Genomic DNA, 27,147 nt, shown 5'->3' with positions numbered 1-27,147 from the left:
TTGTGGATCTGTGATAGAAAAGGTATTAGTTGCAGTGGTGTGTGTAGTTGTTTTTGTTCTACCTACTAGCAGAGGTGGGCCTGAGTAGTTTTTCTAATATGTTCTCAGCTGATGTTGTGGGAAAACAGCTATTAAGATGTTGGAGTTGCATCCCTTAGCAACTTGTTGCTAGTATTGTTTTCACTACAGGTGCGCTGTTGTTATCTAATTTCATCTCTGAATTTCTAAATAAGATTTTGGAGGAAAGCTGTGCCATCTTAGTTTGTTATTTGTAAAGCAAGATTTCCCTTTGAGCTTTCTGGTTGGTTATATTAGCTCTAAGTTCCAGTGCTTCTGAGATTTAGACATGTGAACTTCTGAGTTCATGCGAAGGGAGAGGGAACAGTTCCCATCCATAACGCAGCTGATGAAGGGTGGTTGCATGTGCGTTATTTATTATGGGTATTACAATACAAGTGATAAGTTTCTATTGTAGCTGGAACAGGCTTGTTTATTGCATTGTTTTTTTCTAGAGCATGAGGTGGATTGGCCTGAGCATTTTAATGCATGTAGTTGTGGAAGAACTGATTGCAGTTGACTTGTTGAAAACATGCTCATACATTGCGATACTTTCAGATTTTTTTGAAGTCAAAGACTGTAAAGAAATTCAACTAGGAATTTCAAAGTGCTGGTACCTTTAAATGATACATTGCACTATTAACATATATTATTAAAAGATAGTGTTAACACTTGAAGGTATCGTATCCATTCCAAACGATGATGGCAATTTGCTTGGTAAAACTTAGTATTATTTTTTTGTCCTTTCAATTTTAAAGGGAAAGATTAGAGTTGTAGGTGCAGTCCTAGTATAGAATGGTGTTGGGGTTCTCCTGTGTAGTCTGCATAAGAGAATGTGAGAAAAGAGAAGGCGGGAAAAAAAAATTCTTAGAAGGTTGAGATAAGACTTAATGAGAAATGCAGGCTTCATTTAGATCCTGCCTTCGAAGCGTCTTTTATTTGGTGGAATACAGATACATACAAATTTAGTCAGAATTAGTATGTAATGACATAAGATGCACTTCTCCAAAATTCCAGGAGTCCAAAGTTGGACTTGATTCTGGACCTGTGTATTTAGAGATTAACTGCTATTTAGGTCCTTCTTCTCTTTCTAGTCTTCTGTTCTTAACAAAGCTTTCTTAGACTTTTTCATATACTTTCTGGTAAACATCTGTATGCCCTTCTTCCATCTTGCTCCTACTTAAAAGGGGGGAGAGGGGAAAAAAGTTGGTTACTTTGTGCTTGATACTTTTCTCCTTCCTCTATTTCTACTTTTGCTTCAGTTGGAGAAGCAAAAGTGTAAACTTTGTATTACTCCACGTTTTAGGCTTGTGAAAGCTGTTACAAAAGTATATTTGTAGGATGAGAGTTATACTTCACACACAAGAAAAAAAATGGAACAAGAACTCATTTATTTCTAACCTAAGTATCTCTAGCTTTTAAGTTGGAGCTTGATGTTGATTTAACCCTCTGTTTCTTCATTTTTTGTTTTAAAAAAAAAAAAAAATCCAGCTTTCAGATGCTAACTGGTCTTTCTGCAGAAAGCACGTTTTGTCATGCATCAGTACCACTTTCTCTCACTTGAATGCCTTGAGCTTTCATGAAAATTGATAGAAACAGCTGAGAAAAGCTAAGAAACAAACAAAAATAGTAATAAATTTAATGTTAGAAGCCTGACTTTTACTCTGGAATGAAATAAAGGCTGTGTATAGCAGTTGATGGAATTTAATRCTAACCTTCTTTTTTGTTCTATTATTTGCAAAACCATGCCTTTCATTATATATTTATGTGAATCTTGTGTAGTCTATCTTTTAAAGCGATGCCTATGTTCCTGTTTATTTGTCTTCTTTTGAAAACACGTTTAAGAATTTTTATTAGAGTCAGTTTTCTACTGTGAGACTGAAATTCACAGCCTAGATATTTTATTGCCATCACTTAATTTTTACAAATAATGTTAAATCTGATACAATTTTCATCTTGTATGTTACTTCCATTCTTCTGTTTGGTCAGTGAAAGTAAATGTTTCATTTTCTTATAAGCTAGCACCATGCTGGGCAGGCTTGTAATGCTACAAGAAAATACATGAATTCAGAAAAGCTGTTATACCATGTTTTATAGTCTTAAGTGGTTTTCCTTAAATTCAAATATTTCCATATTATATTTTTTTCTGGAGTCACTATTCGTGGTATAAACTACTTGATTCTGTCTTTGAGAGTATAGTCTCTTATTTCAGAGTGTCAATCTAGTTTTTATATTGTCAGTGTTACAATTACTATTTGTGGTCTATCCAAAGTCTTTTTGAGAGTTGTGTCTCTGGTAGGTTGCTTTTAGCCTAAATATTGAGGACGGAGTGACTTTTCAGGAACAGATCTCTGAATGTTTGTGTTCTCTTGTGTTAGCTGTGAAACCCTATTAAATATAAAACAGCTGTTTTTTCTTCTTTTTGAAAGTCTGAGGAGTTCTTATGATGGGGAATGGAAATCGAGTCTTACTAAGAGTTAACTGCTTACTTTAGCAGAATGAAGGAGCCTTCTGTCAGAGTTGAATTGTGTATAGATTGCAGTTAAATACATTGTGTTGCRTAGTTAGGTTTAAAAACGTGTTTGTTAGGGCCCTGACACACCATAGCTTGTTTGTGGCATCATTTGACTACAGGTAATTGTTTTTTCACATTGCAGTTTCGCTATGGGTGTAGCTGATCTAATTGTGTGTTGTTGCTGAAAGCTATGCATTTCTGCTGCATCCGTTGTGTAGGCACTAGCGCTAATCCAAGTATGCAGTTAGTTGGATCAGGGTGCTGAACTGTCTCAAAAATAAACAGTACAAAATTATTTTCAGATGATTCAGCCCTCTGACTTCAGCCACCTTGATCCTGATACCACCATGAGGGAGACAGTAGCAATGCACAGTGAGGGCTAGGGAATGTGTTGGGGTTACCACTTTTGGAAGCAAAGTGAATTTCCACTGGCTGAAGATGAATATTAAGATTCTCCTTAACAATTTAAAGCTACTGTAGAGGCTTTATAGATTTTGTAAAGTACCAGCATTGTGGTGTAGAAGATCAGAGCTATTGCATGAACTTTCTTTGTCTTACCTAAGTTATTCACATAATTGTCCTTTTTCTCTGTTCAATTAAACTTTTATTTGTATTGGTGGTGGTTGTGGATGGACGAGAGCAGGGAACCATGTCAAATAGGGTGACAGTGCAGTGGGTTTAGTAGATAGTGGAATATACTTTATTGTTCTCAGAAACTGTTTATTATTATTTTGCTAACATCTCTTTCCTCCTCTCTCCCCTTCCCGCCATTGTTAAAGATTTTTTTAAAGTGAAAATGGCAAACTCTGTTTTCAGGCCATTCAAGTGTTCTTTATTTTTAATTAYGCATAGGTGCGTGAAGTTACAAAGATCATCTGTGGAACTGGGACGTTAGAACGGTTGCAGTGTTTCATTGTCTATGTAGTATCTAAGGTAGTAAAGTCTTTTAGGCAGTATTCTGGTTACTGCTTAGTAATTCCATTTCTTAGTAAGTAACTGAAATAATAAGTGGTTCGTTTCTTCAGGAAACCCTGTGCTGTAAAGGTACACAAATAAATAGGGAGGAAAGATAAAACTTGCATCAAATCCCAAAGCTGTGTTGTCATATAGTTTTATCAATGGTATTTTGGGGAAAGTATATACAGTGTTTTGAAAGGTAGTCTGAAAGGCTTAGTGAATTGGTGATGATAATGACTGTGATACTTAACAATGTGTTTGGTCTCATTATCAGTGCTGCTATCGATGTGTATAAACTTAAATGATTTCATTTTAGTTCTACAAGTCAAGCATTTCTCTTCTACAGATTACTCCTATAGCTGGCAGTTTAGATGATAAGTTATAGACTCTGTGTTGAAACTTATATTTTTATGATGAGGAGCTCCCATTCATTGTGTAAAGCACCTTGCATTGGTTTGTTCTGTAGATAATCAATAGGATTGGCAAGTCAACCCTAGTGTCTTTCAGATTGGAGTTAAGAAACGCTGATAAGAGATGGGCTAAAGAGGAATATTCTGTTTCTAAGGTGTATCTGTTCTAAACTCATTACAAACATTTTGGATTTTTTTTTGTTTTTTTTAAGATAGGCAAATAGGTGCAAGTATGCTCCCAGCAATAAGTAAGTCCACAAGGCTGAAAATGTTCTAATCATTCCTAACGTTTTGTGATAAGTACCAAGCTCGTAGCAGTCTGTTTATGCTGAGGTTCTTTTTATTATCTACTCCCTCTTCCACCTATTAAAAGCACTAAATTGTTGAAAAGCAGGTTGTATGTTCTTGGGACAGCTCATTTCATATACGTCTGTTTCATTAGAGGAAAAATAATTTTACATTAGCGTGCATTTCTATAGTATGTAGTGGATAAATATCCATATCCTTTTAGCTCATGCATAATTGGAAAATAAAATAAAAAAATAAAAATGCTTCTGGGAAAACAGTTAATTCTCCCCTTTCTTCTGCTGCATTCCTCTCCCCCCAAGAAAAGAGAATGAGAATGCTTCAGAGAAAAGTAATTGTATGTTATTGCAGTTCCTAATTTTAAAGCAATCAGGCAGTCACTAGTGGTACAGGATACTCAATTAGATTGATAGTCTGATATAGTACAACGGTTGTTGTAATTCAAATTGGAGTTTGTTTTGTGTAATATGTTATAAAGTGGAATAGTTGCAGCTTGGATGGATGCTGGTATTAGTAAAATTGAGCTCTCGCATGTTGAAATAAAGGTAGCTGACTTTTTTTTTTTTTTAATGTTCTGTGTGGAAATATGTTTTTCTGAAAGATATTTAGGGCCAAACTTGTAGTTAAGCATGCTGACTGTTAGCAAGGAAAAAAATGCACTATTTTGGAGAATGTTTCAGTATGTGTACTGCTTAGTGCAAAATTCAGAATAGGATCATATTTTATTTGGTGTCTAAAAACACTTGCACTGTGTAACTGAAATATGTATTACAAACTTAATGAAAGAGTCTAGGTAAAATGATGATTCTGTTGATTCATTCATTGTGATTCTGATGTTAAATTATTTTGCAGAGTCATGGAGAATGAAAATACAAGCACTTAGGTGTATTGCAAAAGTAATAGATTTAAATGTTTGTCCAAATAGCTGTTGGAGCTGTGTTTTGTGTATTCCCCTGCTATTCATTCTCGATAAGTGAAGTTGAGGATAGCAGGCAAAGGGTGAAGTTGAGAGTAATACCTCTTCTTACTTTTCTAGAAAATATTTGTGCTTAAGGTGTGAAAACTATTTACCTCCTAGCAGTGTTGTTATTCTTGCTGATTTAGACTCTAAACTTCACTGATTTACAGTAATGTTTAAGTGTAGTAACTTTTTCCTATGTGGAATGGCTCTTTCGAACTAACAGTGAGTTAGTTTAGTATTATACTTGTGAAAGTATCTTCTCTGCATTTCTATTGGAAGATTAGAACAGAATTAGGTGTTACAGAAAGTCTAATAGGAAGAAAGAAACCACTTAGAATTTCATCTGGGGGACTGGCAGGAAAAAGAAAATGCTGTTTACACGCTGTTTTGATGTCACAGATTTGGCATAAAAGCCTGAAAGAGAGCCCAGTTTTCACTTTTCATTTAGAGCTATATGAATTTTAAATGCTTGCACATCTGTGTTTTTTTTTTCTTCCACTTTCACTTTCTCATCTTGGGATCAGTGATTGATAACAAGACAAATTTCCATCATCCTACTTGGCTTGTCATGGACTTTTTTGTATCTGACAAAGCTTGTAACATGTCCTTTTAAAAAATAATTGGATTTCTTCCTTGTCACTTGACTTGAAAGGTACTCTTGACTGTTTTTTTTAATAAGAGGAGGAGACAGGGTAGTAGGTATATTTTATATTGTTTTTAGCTTCTTTTTACAGTTTGTCAGTGCAAGGTTTGCCCCTAAGTAGGCTGCACCTTAGATCTCTCTGTCTCTTTCTGGAACATAGGTATCCCAAATTTGTTTTTCATTAATCCCTGAAATAATTAACATCAGCTTGCATACTTCATTTCTTTTGATCTATTACGCTTTTTTAAAAATCCCAATAATTTTAGCCTTGAAGTACCTTTTTTTTTTTTTAATTTCTTTTTTAATTTCCTTACCTCGTCCTTTCTTAGCTTGTTGCTGCCCTATTCTGGTTCTATTATATATRTATTTTTTTTTTCCTTTTTCAAAAGGGAAGGATGCTAAGACTAAGGTGAATTTACATACTTTCTTTTTCATTTGTGACTTRTACTCTAATGGTAAAAGTCCTAAGTCACACATACAAGTTAGTATTGTTAAAAGCAGGTGTTTTTTTTTTTTTCCTGAGGATGGAGGTACTTTAGAAGTTTTTCAAGAGAAAAAGTTAAATTTCTTAAAAATAGGTTATTAAGTACCTTCCTCCATTTTTATTCTTTATAGAAGAAGAGAAACAAGTCCACATAAAACCTATAATAAGACAAGAGATTTTCTGTCTGACAGATTTTACAGTGAAATGAAGCACACTTTTCTTTTTTTTTTCCCTCCCCTCTTTTTAAAAAGTTTGTGTATGTATTAGTCTTAACATTTAGGAAAATGAGAGGCAAGTGTTGACGTCTGTATATTGCACCTGAAATTGTTTTAAGAACTTTCTGGAACTGACAAGTGTTTAAATGGCCAATGTCACTCTAAGGTGTGTGCATGTGTGTGTGTGTGTATGTGTATATATATATATATATATATATATATATAAATAAAATTTCCTTTTAGAGTACAGCTTACTTAGCATTATGGAATCATTTTCTTAATGAATTGGATGTAAATACTGTTTGGTAGCAAATGGTGATGATTCTGAAATTTTCTGTTCAGAAGCATCACAGAACTAATGTGTAACTTGGCAGTTTCCACATAAAGCGACTTAACCCTCGCTACAGTCTGGTTTTGTCTGTAAGGTATATTTTTAAGATAATGTCTTTAATAGGTATGATCAAGAATAATACAAATAGATCTGACTCTTTAAAACATTTGCTTTAAAAGTTGCTTGTGGAATTGAGCCTGCCTCGTTCATGCTTCTTTTATTAAAAAAAACAAAAACAAAAAAAACCCAACAGGAACAGAAAAAGTGAGCCCCGTATGGTTTATGACAAATCATGAGACATATGACTCAAGATGTCAGCTAGTTGTAGCTTTGGAATGTGTGAAAGCTGATTTGCTTTATTTACTTTAGATTTTGTACATTTGTGGATGTGTATAAAATTGAAGGGTGTTTAGCAGGATAAAATTACGCTTAACTGTATTGCATAAGTTGTTTTAATATATGTGGTTAAACCAGAACATCACTGATTATTAATCTTTTAGAGAGACAAGTTCAGTTTCCACATAAATGGAAAATTGTTTTCAGATGAAACTATACAAAGGGCAGTACTTATTAAGTTTTTGATCCTTTGGATAGGAATGAAGGAGAATAAAAGCTAAGGAAATGGATGAAGGTTGTCAGTGGCAGAAACTGCACACAGCTTAGTCACTGCTTAGGGCTATACTGCTTTTTTGGGGGAGCACTCAACCATGCATTTTGACTGTGGTTCCTCCCTCTCTAAGTAGAGTGAAAGATGGCCGTTTCATTTGTATGTTACTTATAAGAAAAATGAATCAGACTAGCAAGTTCCAAGCTGAGTGGTTTATTTTTTGCTACTCTTCTAACCAAGTGCATGTCTGATAACATTAAATTTGCTTATCTTAAAAATAAATCTGTAGAATTAATTGTAAATTTTAACTATTACTTAAATAATATCTTAAATTCTTTAAAAAAGCCTTTTTCTTTGTTTACTTTGTGAAAAAAATTTTTTTTTTTTTTTTAAGTCATTTGACTTCTAGATAGTCAGGTTCAGATAACTTGCAAGGCCTCCTACAAAGGTAATATAGCTCAAGAAGAGTAGCAGAAGACAAACCTCCTTCACTAGAAGGTTGACATGGTGGGAGGAAAAACTCACTCTAGTGTAAACAAGGCTTTTCTAAAGCCTCAGTTTCAGACATCAGCACTTTTTATGTTAACAAATTGCTGGAATACATGGAGCAATTACGTTGTGTCAGCAAGATAGAAGCACATTTGATGAAGAATAAGGTATATTCCTGTTAATTGTGTATAGTACAGAAGCATCAGTCATCTTAAAATGTCCATCATGGCTTTCTGCTGTTGCAAAATAAGAAAACATCACAAGCTTTTACTGCAGTACTTTTTTGCTGCAAAATGAAACTGTGCAGACAAATTTCAGACCGAAAAAAGGATTAAACTACTACATGCCAAATCCTGTACTAGAACTGAAGAAAACTGAGTTTCTATCCTCCCTATTAATTTTGCTCTTTTAAATATTTCTTACACTTTAAGCTGGCAGTAGCAGTTTTATGTATTTAAAATGCCATTTCTTGATTGAAGGATTTATGTTAACAGGATTTTACTGTGATCACTTGCATATATTTTGAAGCTGTTCAGTTCCAAAAGATGATCTTTCTGATCTATAATTTTGGTAGTTCAACAGAACACATGAACTCGGTTTTGTATGGGCAGTCAATAGTGCTGGTTTGATATTGTTATTATCAAATGATAATGAGAAGATCTGTTGATGATGATAGGAGCTTGTTTTAGTGCTGTGCAGTTGAGAACTGAGTAGTGTACAAAACCTGGTCTGAGGATGTTTCCCTTATTGATACAAATTCATGTCTGCAGTGTAATAGAGGAACATGTATACCAATTGTAAAATGGAATTACTTAAACCAATACTTTGATTTAAAAGGCTTAGATGTGAAGATTCCAATTGTGGAGCTTTAGCCAGGCCTCATAACTTAGGTGAGTTGAGGAAGAATGTTTTTGTGTGTGAAAAGTACTCTATCCAAAATTGTGTTGCTTCTTTAGTATATATGAATCTTCCAGGAAATCTGTAAATGTTGCTGTCCCTAACGTCCTTGTCCCATAGTAATTTAAATTGACCAGAAAACTATTTAAGCATAATATTGAATATATTTTTTACCTTTTTTCCCTGTTATTATAAAGCAGCTTAATATTTTGTGGCTAACTCTGCTTTAAAGTCACAAAATAGTAAATACCAACAGCTCTCTGTACAAGTGGCATACTGTGAATAGAATTAATTAGGACCAGCTCGAAAAGAGTTACTGTACTTACGGTCATTATCTGTTTTTATGCCTTATATACTTTTTTTTTAAGAATTTGTATAGCAAACTGGAAAAAAGATCAAACTAATTCTTCAAAAATGTTTGTTCTTTCTTTATTAAATGCTTTGTTTGCTTTTTCATATAATAGGTGAAATACTATAGACATTTGGCACCTGATCACTTGCTTCAAATATGCCATCGACTAGGACCACTTCTAGAGCAAGAAATTCCCCAAAGTGTCCCTGGAGTGCAGACATTATTAGGAGCTGGCAGACAGTCTTTGCTTCGTACAAACAAAAGTATGAAAATTTAATGAGATTTTTGAATGTTCTTAATTTTTTTTTCCATGCCTCTTCTGCATTTTTCTCATGCAATAAAATGGTTTATATTTTTGTGTAATTTTTTAAAAACAGGTTGCAAACATGTTGTGTGGAAAGGATCAGCTCTTGCTGCATTACATTGTGGAAGGCCTCCAGAGTCACCTGTCAATTATGGCAGTCCACCCAGTATAGGTAAGTCATTTTTATGATGGCATTGCCATTGTAATACCTAACTCCCAGGGTAACTGATTACTGTGATGATGAGAGCTAAGTAGCAATTCCATTTATATTTGTCCTTGTTTGTGCTGTACCTTGCATTCAGTGTTGTTTTTATTAGGATGTTGTGTTGTCATATTTACCGGTTTGTACATGGAAAAAATGTGTATTTTAAATTTATGTACCAGTTCTGCTTGGAAGCTAATTATTATTATTATTAAACTCATCTTTGAGGTATGAAATTGAATATAATATCTTCCAACAGTGAAAACATACAAATAAAACTTTTTTTCTTAAAGATTTAATAATGCTTTCAATAAAAAAGTAGTTAATACAGTGGAAAAATTTAAAATCAGGACAGCATGGTCTCTCCCCATTGTTGGGGAGAGTTAGTCACATAGACTCCTAATTTTTTTATTTTTTTTTTTTTAATTTGAGTGTCTTATAGAAGTGATTCTTTCTGTTCTTTGGTCCGTCCACTATTTTTGTAGCTGTGCTGTAGTTTGCTATGCTGTATCATAAAGCATGCATGTGCTGTCTGTGCAGTTGGAAAAAATGAGAGAAGCTGGAGGTCAGAGGGGTATTTTTCTGCTGTTCTTCTTCCGCTTGTCTTTTGTAGTTACTATAGCTCTTACTGGTATCTTTGTCACTGAAATGGGTTCTGTAAACTTTCAACCTTCTAATAAGAAAATATATTTTCCTGTTCTTAATTGCTAGGAGAATCAAAGGACATGTGCGATATTTTAGGAGGTTCTTTAAGGTACATCCTTTTTCTTTTGTCATGGATAGGGCAGGAAAACTCTGTGAAAGCACTTGTTTTTATTTTCCAAGTTTTCATGCCAATCTTTTTCCCCCTTGCATGGTGGGAGAAGGGTTAAGACTGATGTGGAGACTAAATGGATTCAGACACCAAAACACCAGTCACAGACAGATATATGCACAGTGTTATGAATTATATGACTTCCCTGTCCTGCAAGAGAGGTGTCGCAGTCTGGGAGAGAGGCCAGACAAGTCAGCATAGTGGTTTCTGCCGTGCTGTGTGAAGTCCTGGGACAGGGCTGTGGACACCACTCTGTTTTCTCTCTGGTACAGCTGAAATCTCTCCCTTCTCTGGAGTCTCTCTTGGAGTCTGTTGCAAGTCTTTCCTGAGTGACTCTGGACAATGTGAGTTACAAGATTGAATAGACAATTCTCAATCCTTGACCAGTTCATTCACGCTCCCTTTGCACCTAACTATTGTCTGTCACCATCCCTGGCACTCACAGTCTGCCCCCTCAGAGGTTCTCCACAAGTCTGCAAAGGCACATTTACAGCTTTCACAGTGATTAACAGGTTGTTTACCCTTAAATTACTCCCCTATTCTTGTCTACTCCCTTACAACCAAAGTTCAACCAGACCCAACCCATGCCAGCTGCCAGAGGACACCATCCTTCTTACTTGTTAGGTTGACAGTGAATGAAAATTTACTCAACATCTCTTGTGGGGGGTATTTTCAACTATAATCTATTTTCTGTTAAAATTATGTGTAGCAATAAAATCTCTCAAAATACAATGTGTATTAAAACTAGTATTTCTCTAATATTAGGTTAGGCAGAGAGCGGCCAGTTTTTTCAAAGATACTTCTATGCCTAAATACGCAAAAAGCATTTCTGAGAATTTTTCTAAATCCTCTGAGGAGATCAAGTGTTGAACTAGTTTAAAAACAAAAACAAAAGAGTGATTAGTCAAAAACAGGTATGAAATAGGGTAGCTTGAGCCTCTTTTGCTGAAAGTCATTGAAGCACTTGTTTAGTCACTGTAAAGTATAAGCACCACTTAACATCCAGACTAAGAGAAAAAGAAAATCCATAGAAGCTTTCTTTAAATTTCATGATCAATTTAACAGTGGTGATGCACAGAAATATTTTTATCACACAAAGCAAGGACTTCTGGAGTGTAATACAGCATTCCTTATTAGGCACAGAAGCTCCTTCTGTAATGCACTGGAGGCTTAAGTATCTGGGAAACTTCTAAAGATGAGTGAAGGAGTTGTGATACCTTGAGGAGTAGGTATTGCTGCAGCAGCAGGTTTCTGGACCTCCTTGGAACAAAATAAAGTGTTCATGGAAGCACAAAATCTCTGAACCTTGCTTAATATATTGCATCACTGTGATAAAAGATACGTTGCTAAAAGACATTGATAAAAGACAAGTTTTGTCTTAGCAAAAAAGAGAGGACTGAATATATGTTGAGTGAACTACTGAGTAACACAATACAAATCTGCACTACGTGCTTTTCAGAACAGAGGCATTAGACATAGTAACTGACAAAGTTATCAATGTCTGAACTCCTTTTTGAATATAACTGGTAAAGCACTGCCAACTTTGACCTGGTAGAATGGAAAAGTATTTGGTGTTCTTGTAAGCCTTTCATTTATTTTAAAGGACAAGCTGCATGGTTTCTGTGATGTTATTTCTGTAGATGTTTGGGATATAGGAAGAGAAAMATGGCTTTGTGGAGTGTTCAGAAGTGAGTTTTCAGAACTTGCTCAGATGGGTATTGGTCAAAGGTGATTACTTAAACCCTTATGTAGCACCTGCATCTGTTTAGTATGTTTTTATTTAGAACTGTTATTCTGGCATTCATTTAAAGAATTGTTTCTATATTGTGTTCTAGAGATGGGGAGAAATACACTTATTGCTGAGTAATTCCCCTCTTGAGTGGTCATGCCTTGGCTTGAAGAATGTGGACTTGGGAAATCTTGGGCTAGCTCAGCAATCTTTTCTGCAAGGTGACTGGAGGCCTGAGCCTTAGAAAATTAAGATTTCTTTAGTAATGGTGTCTTAGCTTCTTTTATACTTGAGAATATATTTTTAAACATGATGAAGTCAGGGTGGAAGAGGAAATGGATTATTTTGCATTGTACTGTAGCTTGCTCTATGGTATATAGTTTTTAAAGGGAAAAAGTATGAAAAACATAGCAGCTGGGTTTCAAAGAGATTTGTAGGTTTGCCTTGGTAGACAAACTCCCAGTTTCAGCCCCTAACTTTCAGCCGCTTTTTAGGGAAGAGCAAGGCTTTCTAAAGACATAGATGATCTGTTTTGGTTTTAATTGAACCTTTTGTGGAACACTAAATATTTGCACTGAATCCTTTTCAAGCTTTGAGATAAGTGCTGGTAGTTAAATGTTTTCTACTGAAGAATTATTTAGGTTTTTGGGTGTCTGGTTCAGAACTGTGTGTTGAAGCATTTATCTCTGATTTATCCTGTTCTACTCTGATCCTTTCAATGAAATCATGAGCTGGAATCACACTTCTTTTATAAATTGAGCTTGATAATTTCATTCTCTTTCCTTAAACAACTTCCTCTTTTCTCCTGAAAAGGCTGCGTTTTATAGATTTGTCTAACGAAAATTTCAGGAACTATTATTCTTCAGGCTGTATTTCGGGTGGAGAGCCCACTAACAGTTGAGGAACAGAAAAATCCTGAAGTCTTTCTAGCTTGTGCAGACTTTTTTCCCTTCATTTGTATTTCACTAAATATATAGCTATATTTGTTGGTTTCCTAGCCTGCTGAACTGCTATAGTTATGATGCTGATGAGAGATTCTTCAGAATTAAAATCATGTGCACATTCTGCCAGCTGCCTTGTAGGTAGCTGTTTTATATGCGGTTAAAATACATCTGTACAAATATGTACTTCTCTAGGAAACTACAGAACTATATGTGGAACATCATTGAAAAAAAAAAAGTGGAATAGTCTTTGTCCAATTGATATTGCCTGTGCAACATACCTGTCTTGCAAAAAGTTGCTGAAGAAATAGAAAAAAGGGTTAAAATTACAAACTAAGTCAGTTAATTTCAAATTCTGTAGAAACAGTGGAACAAATAATTAACATACTAGTTATGGGCATTTAGAAGATAGTATGTAAAGAAAGAGGAGTTGTCAAGAAAAATCACATCAGACCAAAATAAATCATGTCAGGCCCAAAGATTAAGAAATTATTAAGAATAAAAATTAAGAATAAAAAGAGCTAAAAGTCTTTTCCTTATGCTACTTTGTTTTGTTAAAGATCCCTTCTTCTTGAATGCAGAAACAGAAAAGGAATTCTTTCCATTAGTTTTTATGAACTGCTGAAACAGAATAGAACTAAAGCTTAAAGTTAGATGTTCTTGGGGAAGCTGGTCATTCAGGTGAGTAAACCAGAATGACATTGGCTGCTCTTTCCTGACGATGAAGAATGTTCTTCCTGATCGATGAATATATCTGCATCTGAAAAATACTATTTCATGGGCTTGTTTCATAGTCCACTTTGAGAAGAGTTCTTCGGTATTTTGCCCATGTTTCTCACAGTTTCTTTATTGAATGCTGCTACTGTTTCAGCTGTAAACAGAATGTGATGTTCTGAAAGAGGGGTAGATGTCTGTTTTTAGAAATTTACTGATTAATCTTTCAGGCTTAAAAGCTAACCTGAGTGCTTTGTGTAACTATATTATTCTTTTAATTATAGCAAAAATCTAAGCCAAAAGAATAGTTTTTAGGTTTTGAGCATTAGAAATACAATAAGCTTATTTTAAGGGATCTGTATAAAATAAAGTTATACATGTTTACTCAGATCTAAAGTGAGTTACACTAAATAATGCCTTCTTGTTATGCAAGAAGTGTGTATAGAAGTCTTACAGTAACAATACTTTGAGTCAAATATGAACTGAACAGATATCTACTGAAAGTAAGCAGGATTGCATTGATATCAGGGAATAGCTTGGAAATGCTTGGGATTGTACAACTTGCTTTTGTTGTTACTCTGCATCTTTTTAAACATCTCTCCTTTTACATCTCTGAATTGGTAAGGATTGGCAGTTACTTTCATTTAACAAATAAATTCAGTATGTATGTCAAGTTTTGAGATGTATATAGAATTTTTATCTCTTCATAGACACTCCAGTGAGGAGTCACTATATTTTTACTTTCATGAAATGCTCTGAGACACAGGATGGCTTGATCAAGTTGCTGGCTTAACCCATTTAGATAGGTGACAGTCATCTATAAACCAGAAAACTTTGAGTACTGTATAGCATTTAAAAGTTGAACAGAAATAGGGTAGGAGGGTAGAGGTCAATTCAAGCTGCTCTTTTTGATTTTGGACATATCAAAAGAAGGGGGGAAAAAATCACCTGAATGCATGACACATTTAGTGTTACTAGCTTAAAGAGTGAAAGGAGGAGTCTGGCAGTCTTGACTTTTTTTTTTTTTAATTGGCAACTCTAAATGCCCTAAATTTTATTCATTAGAGGTGTGTCCAGCCTCACCAGTTATGAAACTCAATTCAGTATGAGTAAGAGTCATAAGCGAAGTATGCTCTTGAGGTGCCATCCCAGGCTTGTGCTGGTTCTGGTTCCATTTTCGTGTCACTAGAAGGGGATGAAGTTAGTCTGTGTTCTTCAGAGTTGTACTTTTGTTAATTAAATACAACTTCAGAAAGAAAGAAAACGAAAGATAAGCCATAATGATTTTAAGTATACTTTTTTTTTTAATGTAACTTGTACTTGGTAAAAAATTGAATTTGGCTTATTACTGACCAAGGCCATTTTCTCTCCCCTGCCTTTAAAGGCATATTTCACATTCTGTGGTAGGACCATGTAAATAAGGCGTGTGACTTTGAATGATAAAACTAAAATAAGAAAGCCTGATCAGCTAGCTTCACTATTAAATGTCAAATCAAAATGTCACTTGGGACTAAGGGGTGGATTGTCATGCAGTGTTGCAGAACAACTACTTGGTAACACCTCTTGTTTTTTTTGTTTTGTTTTTCCTTTTTAAGCAGGATCTTATACAAGTGTGAGTAACAGACAAGCTTTCAAAGCTAAGTTAGTTTTACTTCCCTTAATTGGCCAGGCTAGAGATGTGTTGGATGGGAGTTATTTCTGTGCAGTGTGTCCTCTTCACAGTGCCCTTCCAGTGGGCAACAAGCAATCTGTTGTGTAGTTTTGTTCTTTCTTCCTTCCAACCCTTACTTCCCTTCATGTTGGATGGCTCACTATAAGGCTCAACCAGCACTCTATAACTYTTCCTTGGATACAGTTCATGTCCTTGTTTTCTCACTTACCATGCATGGTTAGTGCCTCGCACTGCAGCTGTTGAACTGCTTATACTTTTATTGCATTTTCTGTGACTGGATTAACACCTTTGTTCATACTGACACAACTGTGTTAGGCCAAGCAAAGACAGAAAACTACTAACATGGCTAAAACAAGATAGGTACCAGACTTGCTGTTACAGGAGTTTCTGAAATGAGGTTTTTGTAAATAGGTAAAAATCAAGCTAAAATAGGGTAAAGACCAGACAAGGCTTGACAAGTCATGAGGCCACGTATGGGTAATGATTGTTATAAAACCAAAGGCCTGTAATTAGTACAGGGGTTTGTGGCCTTTCTGACCTTGGCTGACATTAGAAGTATGAATTTTTATTGTTCTGCTGCAGAATCTATTTTTGAGACACAGCTATTTGTAATTTTTACCTGAACTCTGGTGGTAAAAAAAATATTGTGCTAGCAAAGTGTGCAAGTGACATATTGGAGTGGTAAATATTAGCAATAAAAAATGGGAGTAGGTCAGTGAAATAAATCAAACTGGATTACTTGGCAAAGTGAATGTGGGTAAACATACATACAGTTAAATCAAAGGTCATATCTAAGAACAATGATGGATGTGAGAATTTGGTTCAACAGAACAGTTCGAGAAGTCTTAACAATAATCTCTTAATGGACAGACTGTTCAAACCTGTGGGAGATTGTGATATTTTTTCCAAATTACATGATCTTGGTTAACAATTTTCTTCCTCATAAATGCTTACTATTAAATTCATTGACAGATGAGAACATCTCTGAAAATTAAAATTTTAGATAAAGCTTTCTTCCTTTTTGTGAGCCATGGGTTCGTATGAAGGCATTGCTAGAAGCTGATTTCCAAGTAACCACCTGCATCTTAAACAAAATGTAACTTTTGAATAGGTCAAGATTATTGTGTAAGCTCACTTCATTGTCATGACAAAGACCTTTCTTGCTCTGATTTATTTATTTTTTTTAAACTGTAGGATGAGTTGTCAGAAGCAGAAACTGCCTTTTTTTTCTAACTGAACTCATCTTGGTTTCCGGCTGTTCTAAAGCAGACTGTCCTTTGGCAAGAAAAAGCTTTGTTGCAAGGCAAATGCAGCTGCGTCTTTTTCTTCTGGTGTTCAGGGAGTGGAGAGGATATAGTTTAGCCTAAAGCAGAAGCAGCACTGGTTAAAAGTGCCTAACCCCACAGCTGATGATCCCCCTCATTCGCCAAGCATCTTGAACTAGCCAGACTTCTTTGAATCTTTGGGCTACATATGCAGTAAATAAAATGGTTCTGGTCTGTTCTCTTTGCCTGATGCCGACAGATTTGGCAGTTGTCCATGCCACTAAGTGCTTTTGCTCCCCGTGTGGTGTAGCCACAATCTGGTTTGCCTATTGAATGATCTTTGACCTGTGCAGACTCACAAACCACTGCCTGAGAGAGTGCTAGTTGGCCTGTGTCAAAACCATGCAATGCCAAAGACTTTTGGCTGTTTTGCGGTTAATACTACTGATTGAATTGGTCCTGTAGTTTACTAGTATAAACATAGCCTTGGTCAAATGTAAAGAGTGAATGTCTAACCAGAGTAGTAAAGAAAGTATCACCTACCTGTCTTGACACTGGCAGATTTTTTTTTTTCATGTATAGTGCTGTGGACTTTGAGCATACATTTGCATTTATTTTTTAATTTTCACATATTCAAAAGTTGGAGGTCTGAATACATTTTCTGTTTTATCACAATCCTACGGAATATAAAATGTGTTGCTGTTGCCCTTGTTTCTTCAACCTAAAGATAATATGGGGAACTGTTTGGCTGATGTCTGTGTATCCATGCCTGCAAACACTGTACTCCATTGCTTATCATTGCATCAGTAGCAGTCTAAAAATAATAAAGTTGAGCTTCTGAATAATGCTTCTTTCCTGAAGTTCCTGATTGAAGATTTGCATCATGTTGCAGCAAAGTAGATTACTGCTCCTGGACCTTCTTAGCATTTTAAACTTGGGGGAGGGGGTGGGATTTTTTAAGTCTCTGTAAAGTCTCAAACTTGGAATGTAACTTTTTTCCTCCCTCTCTCTCCCCCCTTCCCCCTCCCAGTTGGTATTAATATTCTTTGAAACAAAGATTGATTGTGCCTTGTGAATAGTAGATAAACATTTGGTTATGTGGACCTCAAAACAGGTTGCCCTGGAGAAGATTTGAATGTTTGCTGATCTGCAGTTAATATCTATCTGAAAGCTCTTATGATTGATAAGTTTGAGGAAGTTTACTATTCTCAAGCTGTTTCAATCCTCCTGAATTTCTCACACTTAATATAAGGTGAGAAGCATACATTTGGGCATTTAAAATTGAATGTTTAATGTGTTGTAACTTCATGCTCTGCCTTGGCCTTTGGTACTTTTTTGCATATTTGTATCACAGAGTACTTTTGTATTATATTTTTCCCTGATTAAAGTATGGGCAATGGTAAAATGAGAGAATTTTATAATAAGCTGTGCATATGGTAAGAGGTCCGGGGCCAAAATGAACTTACCCCTTTGAACAAGCATTTTAGCTTATGAACCCAATATAAATGATGTCTTTTTTTTTTTCTCCCTATTTGGTAGTGGATACCCTGTTTTCAAGAAAACTAAATGGGAAGTACAGACTTGAACGCCTTGTTCCAACTGCTGTCTATCAACATATGAAGATGCACAAACGAATTTTAGGACACTTATCTTCTGTATACTGTGTAACCTTTGATCGGACTGGCAGGCGAATATTTACTGTAAGTACAAAAACCTTTATTTTCTATAGAATTATTATTTGCATATAGATTGCATGTCACTTAAATTTTTTACCAAAAACTAGTTGTGCTGATGTTGTGCATCAAGACCAGGTAAATGTCTTACTACTGCTGCTCTCATATTTGCTTTTTTTTTAAGAAGTATATAACACGTCTTAAAGCCAAATGAGATGCTGATTTCTGATCCCTGTAGTTCAGTAAGAAAGGTCAGGTTATTTTCAGTGGAAAGAAATGACCTTCTGTAGATTGTTTTCTCTCCTAGAAGTTATTCTGTAACAAAACATAGGCAAAAGAACAGACCATCACCACAGGATTTGATTAAGAATTCGGGGAGGACGAGCAATATGCAATTGCAGATGAATTTAACTTTTTTCTATATGTTTTGTTAAATTAAAAACCTGACTAATAAGATTAACAGTCTGGTGATACACTTAGATTTTGTACAGTGTATTGATAGAAACTAAAAAGCTGAAAACTAGTGTGGTAATAAATGCTGGTTCATGGTGAGTTGTCTTTGAGATTCCTGGAATTAGTTTTTGAACCAGTGTTCATAGTATTTGTGTGGGTTTTTTTTAAACAAAGTAATGCTGGAAAGATGCCTCAAATAAGTACTGAGATTGCAAGGTTCCCAAAGAGTGGGAATTATGATGGAAAACAAATAGGTGTCAGTGTAATTTGGATTCCTTGGTAAGTGGTCACTTTTAGTAAATCTAAAGGTTATAAATACACAGTTGATGTCAATCTGGGACACTTTGGCTGCATTGATTGCCTTCCCACAAATACTGTATGCAGCTGACAACTTTGTGGATTCAGGAGCTTGAGTGTCTTTTCTAACCTCATGACAGATACTTTGGTGATGTAGGTGGAAATACAGCTCATTTCTCCTACTTTTGCATTGCAGCCCTGACTTTTAAAATTCTCATAAGGTGGTTGTAAATATAATTCTCCCTTTTCCCCCACATCTATTTTGCTTTGYTGTGTAGAGGGATGTGTGGTTGTGGGGATGGGACACTTGCAGTATTCTGAAAAACTTTGGTTTATTTGTTCACTTGTTAATTCACACTTCCTGGAGATTTTTTTCATATTTCTTTAGCTTTCATTAACAAGCTAACTCCCTCAATAATGATGGACGTTAAATTCTTACCATCTTCCCTGGTTTATGCATGACTCATCTCTCAGGAAAAGGGGCTCTCTCTGTTTTATGGGTTTATGACATGGTGGAATGGATTAGGAATTTTAGGTGTGCAAGTATTAAAATCTCCTGTGCTCTTCCTCTTCACGTCTGAATGAAAACTTCTGTTGGTGCTTCGTAGGTAAAGTGTGTGAAACTCCTTGATAAGGTCTTCTGACTCTTCATTTTCCTAATATCTGCCTATGTTCCTAAAATCTGTCCTCTTTCAGAGATTTACTAAAGTTCCTCTGAGTGCATCTGTGATGAAGAGTAGAGTTGTGCATTCCCTAGTTTCTTACAGTCTGACTTAAAAGTGGTTAAAGAAGGGCAATTCCCTTGACTGTAACAGTAATTTCTTTCCAAAAGAAAAGCAGGAGAACCTTAAGTAAAAGCAGGGGGAATTGCTTCTGCAGCCCTAGGGCTTTCCTGGTAGTCCTTTGCTGACAGATGTACCAGTGTCCTGGTGTGATAGCTTGAAAAAGGTCTGGGGTTCAAATCATAATGACTTCAATCCAGTGCTAAATAATGTGTCTATAGAAATTAATTGTGACTGGTGTTTTTCATTTTGGGGAATGGGGCAGAACTTGCCTCAGCATTCCCTGAAAAATTCAGTTTTGGGGGTTTTTTTGGAGACTTTTAAGTGGTTGTTGACAAATGGAAAACCAAGGTGTTTTATTCAACATTCAAGTAAAATGCAAGTTGCTTTTGCTGGAGTGATGTAGTCAGTAGGATAAACAGTGATGAACTGTCTTATTGTAATTGTATCTAAATAATGAAATGTGGTCAGTTTTTTTCAATTTTGACCACTATAATGTCTAAAAATCTCTAGTATAGCAAGTAGAAAACAGGAATTTATAATTCAAAAGAAGGCGAACTACTTTTTATTCTAGACATGTCTGTAACCACAATACAAATTTGCATATATTGATAGGGGATCGTTCCTGCTCTACATTTTCACTCTAAAACTTCTGGCATTTAGTGTGGCATTAGCTAGATAAAATAAGTTGGTTTAGATTTATAATTGGTTGTAGAAAATGTATTATAGCTGTTTTTTTTTCCTTCCTAACATCTGAAGGATTGAAAGCCTGTAAATTCAAGCTTTATGTTCTGTTTCAAATTAAAAGAAAAAAAGTGACTTCAGCACATTTTTGATTCATACTGGTTTGAGAGATGTTACCTTCACTAGAATGTAGAGGATGCTCTTAGTTTGCCTAGAGGCAGTGAAAACAGGACATTGCACAGGTTTTCTACTATCTAATAGGTCATGTGAAATTCTTTTACAGACTTCACAAGAGTGTGGTGGGATTTTCTTGTTTTTTTTTAAAGATTAACCTCTTAGCTGTTTTTTCTGAATATACAAAAATATTCCTAATATGCAAACTCTGTTGGCTTAGTAACATAGATTTTTAAATCATTTGTATTTAAGACATCCTTTTTACTTGCAAAGACACAACCAAAAGGGCTATCAGCATTAGTGAAGAAAATCTAAATATTTCTGACTGTCTGTTTTGGATCTCTTGAAAAATGTTAGGGGCAGAACCCATGCTGTGTACTAGGAAAAGGCATTGTCTTCTCTGGTTCTTGCAGAGCACCTGCTACTTAACTTTCTGACAGCAAAGAACGGCACTCTTTTTCCCCACGTCTGTCTTCCTGTCGTCTTTGAGATATGCTTTCTAGGGAATAGTAAACAGCAGTATGAAATAGTCTTTATAAGATTCCAACCAAAGATTAATTTGTGCATTTCTTGGCAGTTTCAGTTCTGCCCACAAGTCTGAGTAATGGTAGGAAAGTGAACCAGTTCTACTCCATACCTTGATAATGCTGTCATCAGTTCTGCTTTGATGTTAAACTTGTTCTAGAATTCACTTTTGACAAATACTTTTAATATGCACATAATTCCTAGCAGCTGTGGACATACACAACAGCTCATGTTTCCAAGGTTAAGCCAATGTCCTTGTTGGCAAAACTGCAACCGTATTTTAGAGTTGTGAACTGTCCCATTCAGTTCAGTCAGACTCCCATGGCCTTTTTGGACCCTGATATTGTTATCTTGCCAAGAAGCTACAGAATTTACAATTTTACTTTTGTCTTTTCCTTGTCTTGTTGTTGAGACTTGCTAACAGCTGTTTAAGTTTTCCCTACAATAGAGAAGTAAAACACCTGCTTCTATAGCTATTCTGTATCCAGCTTGTAGTGAACTGGCAGCTTTTGTGCTAGTCCTCTTCATTTAATTTACTGTTACTAAACAGACCTCTGAGGTCTGCCCAGCTGGCATTAGGTTACAGAGCTATCTTCTGTTTTTCTTRCTGATTGTTTTACATCTTCAAGTTATCTAGGTGCAGATGAGTAATAAGTTGATTCCTCTGTAAATTCCTATTGCCCATGTAGAGTTAAGTGATAAAAAAAAAAAAATCTGTTTGCTGTCCATCAATTATATTCTGCAAGCAGCTTTTTAGGGGTCTTGTAATGCAGGGTTTCGTTTATTGGATGTCTTTTTATTTTCTGCTTTGAATGTTATATCTGTTCATCCAGTAAAATGTCTGCAGGTTGTAAGCCTACTAGAAAATCAATAGCTTATTTGAAATATTGACCCTTACAATGTGAGTGAGAATTGCAAAAGCATGTTTTATGTAATATGTACAGTCCTTTAGGCAGAGCATTACTTTACTTACGCAGCTCCAAGAAAAACGTGGCTAGTGGTTTGGGACTGCTAGCCTGTGATGTAAGCAATTAATATTAATGGTTTGGTTCTGTTCTCATGCATGTACTGCTTTGCATAAGAAGTTCATGAACATGTGATTCCTTCACTCACCCCCACAAGCCAAGTGTTTTGGCAGTTCTGGTTTCCCGATTCCCCTCTTCTACTTTCACCCCTCAAAACAGGGATTTGAGGATATTCTTTGTCACCATCTGTTTTCCACCACCTCTTTTGTCTCCTCTGCATGTTTTTTTTTTTTTTTTTTAATTTTGCTGGCAACTACACATTTAAGAAGAATATGCAAGATTCTTCATACTCTAAATCTCGCATAGTGATAACAGTAGAATGGAGTGAGTTGATATTTTGTTTCAGATCATCAGTACATTGAGTAGGTAACGTTTTTGCCAAATTTTAACTAACCTGTTCAGATCCAAGGATCTGGCAGAAGAATGTACTTGTAATAAAAATCTGTGGCAAATTTGTATGTTGACTCCTATTGTCACTTGGAAAATTTTTAATAATCAATACCTGAGAAGGCCAACACAAATGTTTGAAGAACCTTTAAAAACTTGAAGATACTGGTGTATTAACAACTCTTACTTTTGTGGAGGGGAGGGGGCAGGGAGAATTACCACTTTAAGCACATGATTGAGGTTGATGTTGAGTTTGAAACTTTCTGAAGTTCTAGTTTTTTATGTATTTATTTATTTATTAAGTTTGAAACATATGGAAGTTTTGGAAAACCATGCCCTTGTAGTAAGGTGCTCTGGCCTACTTGAGTTGTAGAGCTACTAGTGTCCAGTGTAATGGCAAAGGGATGATTTGAGCAGTCTGCAGTTTTATCTATGGGGTACGTTTCTTCATTGGAACCTATTATAACTCTTCTTTATGGAAGTAGAAGGTAAGTTTAGACTAAAATAAAGTACAAATTAACAGAGTAACTTCCCATTAGGACAGTTTTATCAAGGGCTTTAGTGATTTTTGCCACTCAAGAATATTTTCATTCAGAAGGCTTGGCTTTTTAAGAGTTATGGTCTTTTAAATTACTGAGTTTTAAGCAAGAGTTAAAACACAGAGTCTTATAGTGTATGCTGTGCATACAGTCAGGCAGGAGTGGAGGTATTTGTCCCCTACCTTTGTTTCTGGGTTTGTTCTCTGCCTCAGCTACAGAACTTTCAGAGGAGGTTTGATCCCATGAATGTAGGAAGGGGTTGTTTTGCTCTCTGAAGCAGCCTTCCACTCCTTTCATTGAGTAGAGAGGGAGAAGCATTTGTTCTGAGTGATTGTTTAGGCCAACTTTTTTCTAAGATAAAACCTGGTGAGATGAATCCAGGTGAACCCAGAAAGATTTTTTCCTCGTAAATTCATTGTTTAAAAACACCATTAGATATGCGAGCTTTTTCTGAAAAATCTTTTTAGACATCTTTATCTTTACACACTCAAATATTTTTGAATACAGGTCTATGTCATTTAAGAACACAAAGGGAAGGATTTCATTCTTTTCTTTCTAGTCCCAGGCCTTCTCCGCACCCAAGATTGGAAGAAGAGAGTACTTTCCTGACTTTTGAGGGTTTTTTCACCCTGCTTAACTTTTAAAATTTGAATGGACTAATGTAAATAAAGATGGTATTTCTTTGCGTCTGTTTTTTTGCTTTTAGTTTGTAATTTTTTGCCTAATGCAGATCTGGAAAGCATTGTACTATATGTAAATACTAATCTGAATGTGAAATTTGTTGTTTAGTGCATTGTGAAGTAGAACAACTTACATATTTTTCTGTCAGTTGAAAGTATAGGAGCATCACAGTTGTCTTGAAAATTCTGTGTTGACTTGGAGCATAGGGATGCATGCAGGTTTTCAAAAAGTGAGCTAGTATGTGAAATGCACAAGATGTCAGCTAATCTTCAGTAACTGCCTGTGTTCATGTTCTTGATGTGTGGCAAATGTGAAAGTTTACCCTATAGTAAGTTAACCCCTTAATAAAATAAAAAAATATGGACAAGTGTCTCAAAATTCTGTGGAGTAACTGACAAGCTGTAAATTTACTTCACAGTTTACGTGATGACAAGTGTGTGCATGCACTACGGTAGCTCCTGAGTATCCAAATAGATGCATTTCACAGATAAAGTTCTTGCATATTTAAAAGACTTGCAGCCATGATAATGGACTAACTTGTACCTGGTAAGGATGGGGGAGTGGGTAGTATGTTCAGTTAGGTCACTTTAAGACTTTTGACACTCCTGTAGATCACATGAGCTAGGTCATCTCTGTATACAGCAGAAATGATTGCTCCTTTGCTGACATGATCTTCRCTATTAAAACATCTGAAGAGAGAGGCTGAGTCATCAAAGTCAAGCAGTGAGCTTCATCCCTGCACATTTATTGCATTCTGGTAATGAACAAATAAAAGACTAATCACAAGCACAAAGGCCAGAAACTTATGCAGACACTGAGCAAGTGGTGGTAGAGAGGGCATAGGAAACCAGCAGCCATGGGTTGGTGCTGAAATACTGTGCAAAGAGAATTATCCTCTCGGGAACACCGGAAGCTAAAACTCTTCTTACTCTCTGAAGAATAGGATAGGTGTTGGTCCCAACCTGAATCTCTGTGATTTGAAAAGAGAAGCACAAATGTAGGATCCCTTTCTGATGGAGAGTGAGCACTGGGAGTTAGCAGCAATGGTCCTGAAGCTTCTGATACTTTTATTTGTGACTGAATGAAGATAGCCATAAAAGCAACACTGTGTGGGATTGCTACTAATCTAGTAGCTTGCAGCAGGCCAACAGAGGGTGAAAGTGGCTGAAGGAATATTCAGATCTCTGATATCTTCCATAAAGAGAGAGTCAATGCAAGGAATGAGTTTCGTAATGAGGCTTTGGGGTGTTTGCCTTGTGGAGGTGCCAGAGGTATGCAGGGGAGATGATGTTCTGGATGCTGAGGGATGTGTAAAGGAGAATATGAGGCAAATATGGGGCAAAAGCAAGAGAGAGGCTATAATCTGGTGAGGAGATCTTTAAAATAGGAAAGACAGCGAGGGAGATGATGAGCCGTGATCTAGTTAGGAAGTAGTGGATGAGGTTGGTAAGCAAAGGGTGCAGGGTGGTGCAGACAAGAGACCCTGAAAACAAAACACAGGGCTGAAGGGGGCACACCCCAAGTGTATGCACACAAATAAGGAGGTGCAGAGAGCATTATGGGGAAAGCTTTCACGCTTTTCCTGGGAAATCAGCCTGACTAGGTGTCCATCTGAAGTGCCTGTCCACTAACACACACAATATGGGGAGAAAACAGAAGGATTTACAGGTCTGTGTATAGTTGCAAGGTTATGATCTCATGGGAATCAGAGAAGTAGGATAGCTCACACAACTGGAGTGCTGCAGTGGAAGGCTCCCTCTAGGAAGGACGTGATGGATGTCTGCTACAGACCGCCTGATGAGGAAGAAGTAGGTGAGACCTTCAGACAACTGGAAGAAGCTTTGTGTTCGCAGGCCCTGGTTCTCATGGGGGACTTGAATCACACTGATATCTGCTAGAGGGGCAATGCAGCAGGGCACAAACAGTCCAGGAGGTTTCTGGACTGCGTTGATGATGCCAGTCTAACACAGATAATCTAGGAGCTGATAAGGGGAGATGCTCTGCTGGACCTGAGAGTTAAAAACAGGGAAGAACAGGTAGGGTATGTGAAGGTTGGGGGCAGCCTTGGCTGCAGTGACCATGAAATGGTGGAGTTGGGGATCCTGAGAAGAGAAAGCAAAGCAGAAAGCAGGATCACAAGCCTGGACTTCTGGAGAGCAGACTTTGGCCTGTTCAGGGACTTGCTTGGAAAAATCTCATGGGAGACAGTCCTGGAGAGAAGAGGGGTCCAGGATAGCTGGTTGGTTTTCAAGGATCACCTCCTCCAAGCTCCAGGATGGTTCACCTGGTGTGTAGAAAGGCAAGCGAAGGTGGCAGGAGGCCTGCGTGGATGAGCAAAGAGCTCCTGACTCAACTGAAACACAAAAAGGAAGCGTACAAAGGGTGGAAGTAGGGACAGGTGACTTGGGAAGAATACAGAAACACTCTCCATGAATGCAGGGGATTAGGAAAGCCAAAGCCCATCTGGAATTGAATCTGCTGAGGGACCTGAAAAGCAACAAGAAGGGCTCTGACAGGTATATCAGCAGGCAAAAGAAGACTAAAGAAATGTGGGCCCGCTGCTGAGTGGGGCAGGGGTCCTGGTGCTAAAGGGCATGGAGAAGGCTGAGGTACTCAGTGCTTTCTGCGCCTCGTTTTCTACTGGTCAGGCTTGCCTTCAGGAATCCCAGATCCCTGAGACCCATGGGAAAGTCTGGAGCAAGGAAGACTTGCCCTTGGTGGAGAAGGATGAGATTAGGGAACACTTAAACAACCTGGGCATAGACAAGTCCATGGGACCTGATGGGAGACACCCACGCGTGCTGAGGGAGCTGCCCAACGTCATTGCGCAACCACTGTCAATTAATCTTGGAAAAGTCATGGTGACTGGGGAGGTTTGTGAGGACTGGAAGAAAGCAGATGTCACTCCTGTCTTCAAGAAGGGCAAGGAGGAGGATCTGGGGAACTACAGGCCAGTTAGCTGCATCTTGATCCCTGGGAAGGTGATGCAGCAAATAATCCTCGAAACACTTCTGAACATATGAAGGACGAGAAAGTGGTCAGGAGCAGTCAGCATGGACTTA

At 36.7% G+C, this 27,147-nt stretch overlaps 1 protein-coding gene across 1 annotated transcript in view; it reads left to right on the top strand.

The window, feature by feature from the left end:
- LOC112961163 (PH-interacting protein-like) overlaps positions 1–24,089 on the top strand; it is a 26,571-nt gene extending 2,482 nt beyond the window's left edge. The window contains exons 5-9 of the mRNA XM_026056051.1: positions 9,337–9,487; positions 9,602–9,700; positions 10,817–10,888; positions 18,405–18,565; positions 23,964–24,089. Coding sequence (XP_025911836.1) covers positions 9,337–9,487; positions 9,602–9,700; positions 10,817–10,888; positions 18,405–18,565; positions 23,964–24,020 — 540 coding nt within the window. The 3' untranslated portion in view covers positions 24,021–24,089. The remainder of the gene's footprint in view (positions 1–9,336; positions 9,488–9,601; positions 9,701–10,816; positions 10,889–18,404; positions 18,566–23,963) is intronic.
- Positions 24,090–27,147: the final 3,058 nt, after the last annotated feature.

This window comes from Apteryx rowi, unplaced genomic scaffold (genome assembly GCF_003343035.1).
Source record: "Apteryx rowi isolate R43461 unplaced genomic scaffold, aptRow1 scaffold_1296, whole genome shotgun sequence".
In the NCBI taxonomy this organism is placed as follows: domain Eukaryota; kingdom Metazoa; phylum Chordata; class Aves; order Apterygiformes; family Apterygidae; genus Apteryx; species Apteryx rowi.
Note: the sequence above shows the minus strand (reverse complement) of the source record. Positions and strands in the feature narration are given on the sequence as shown.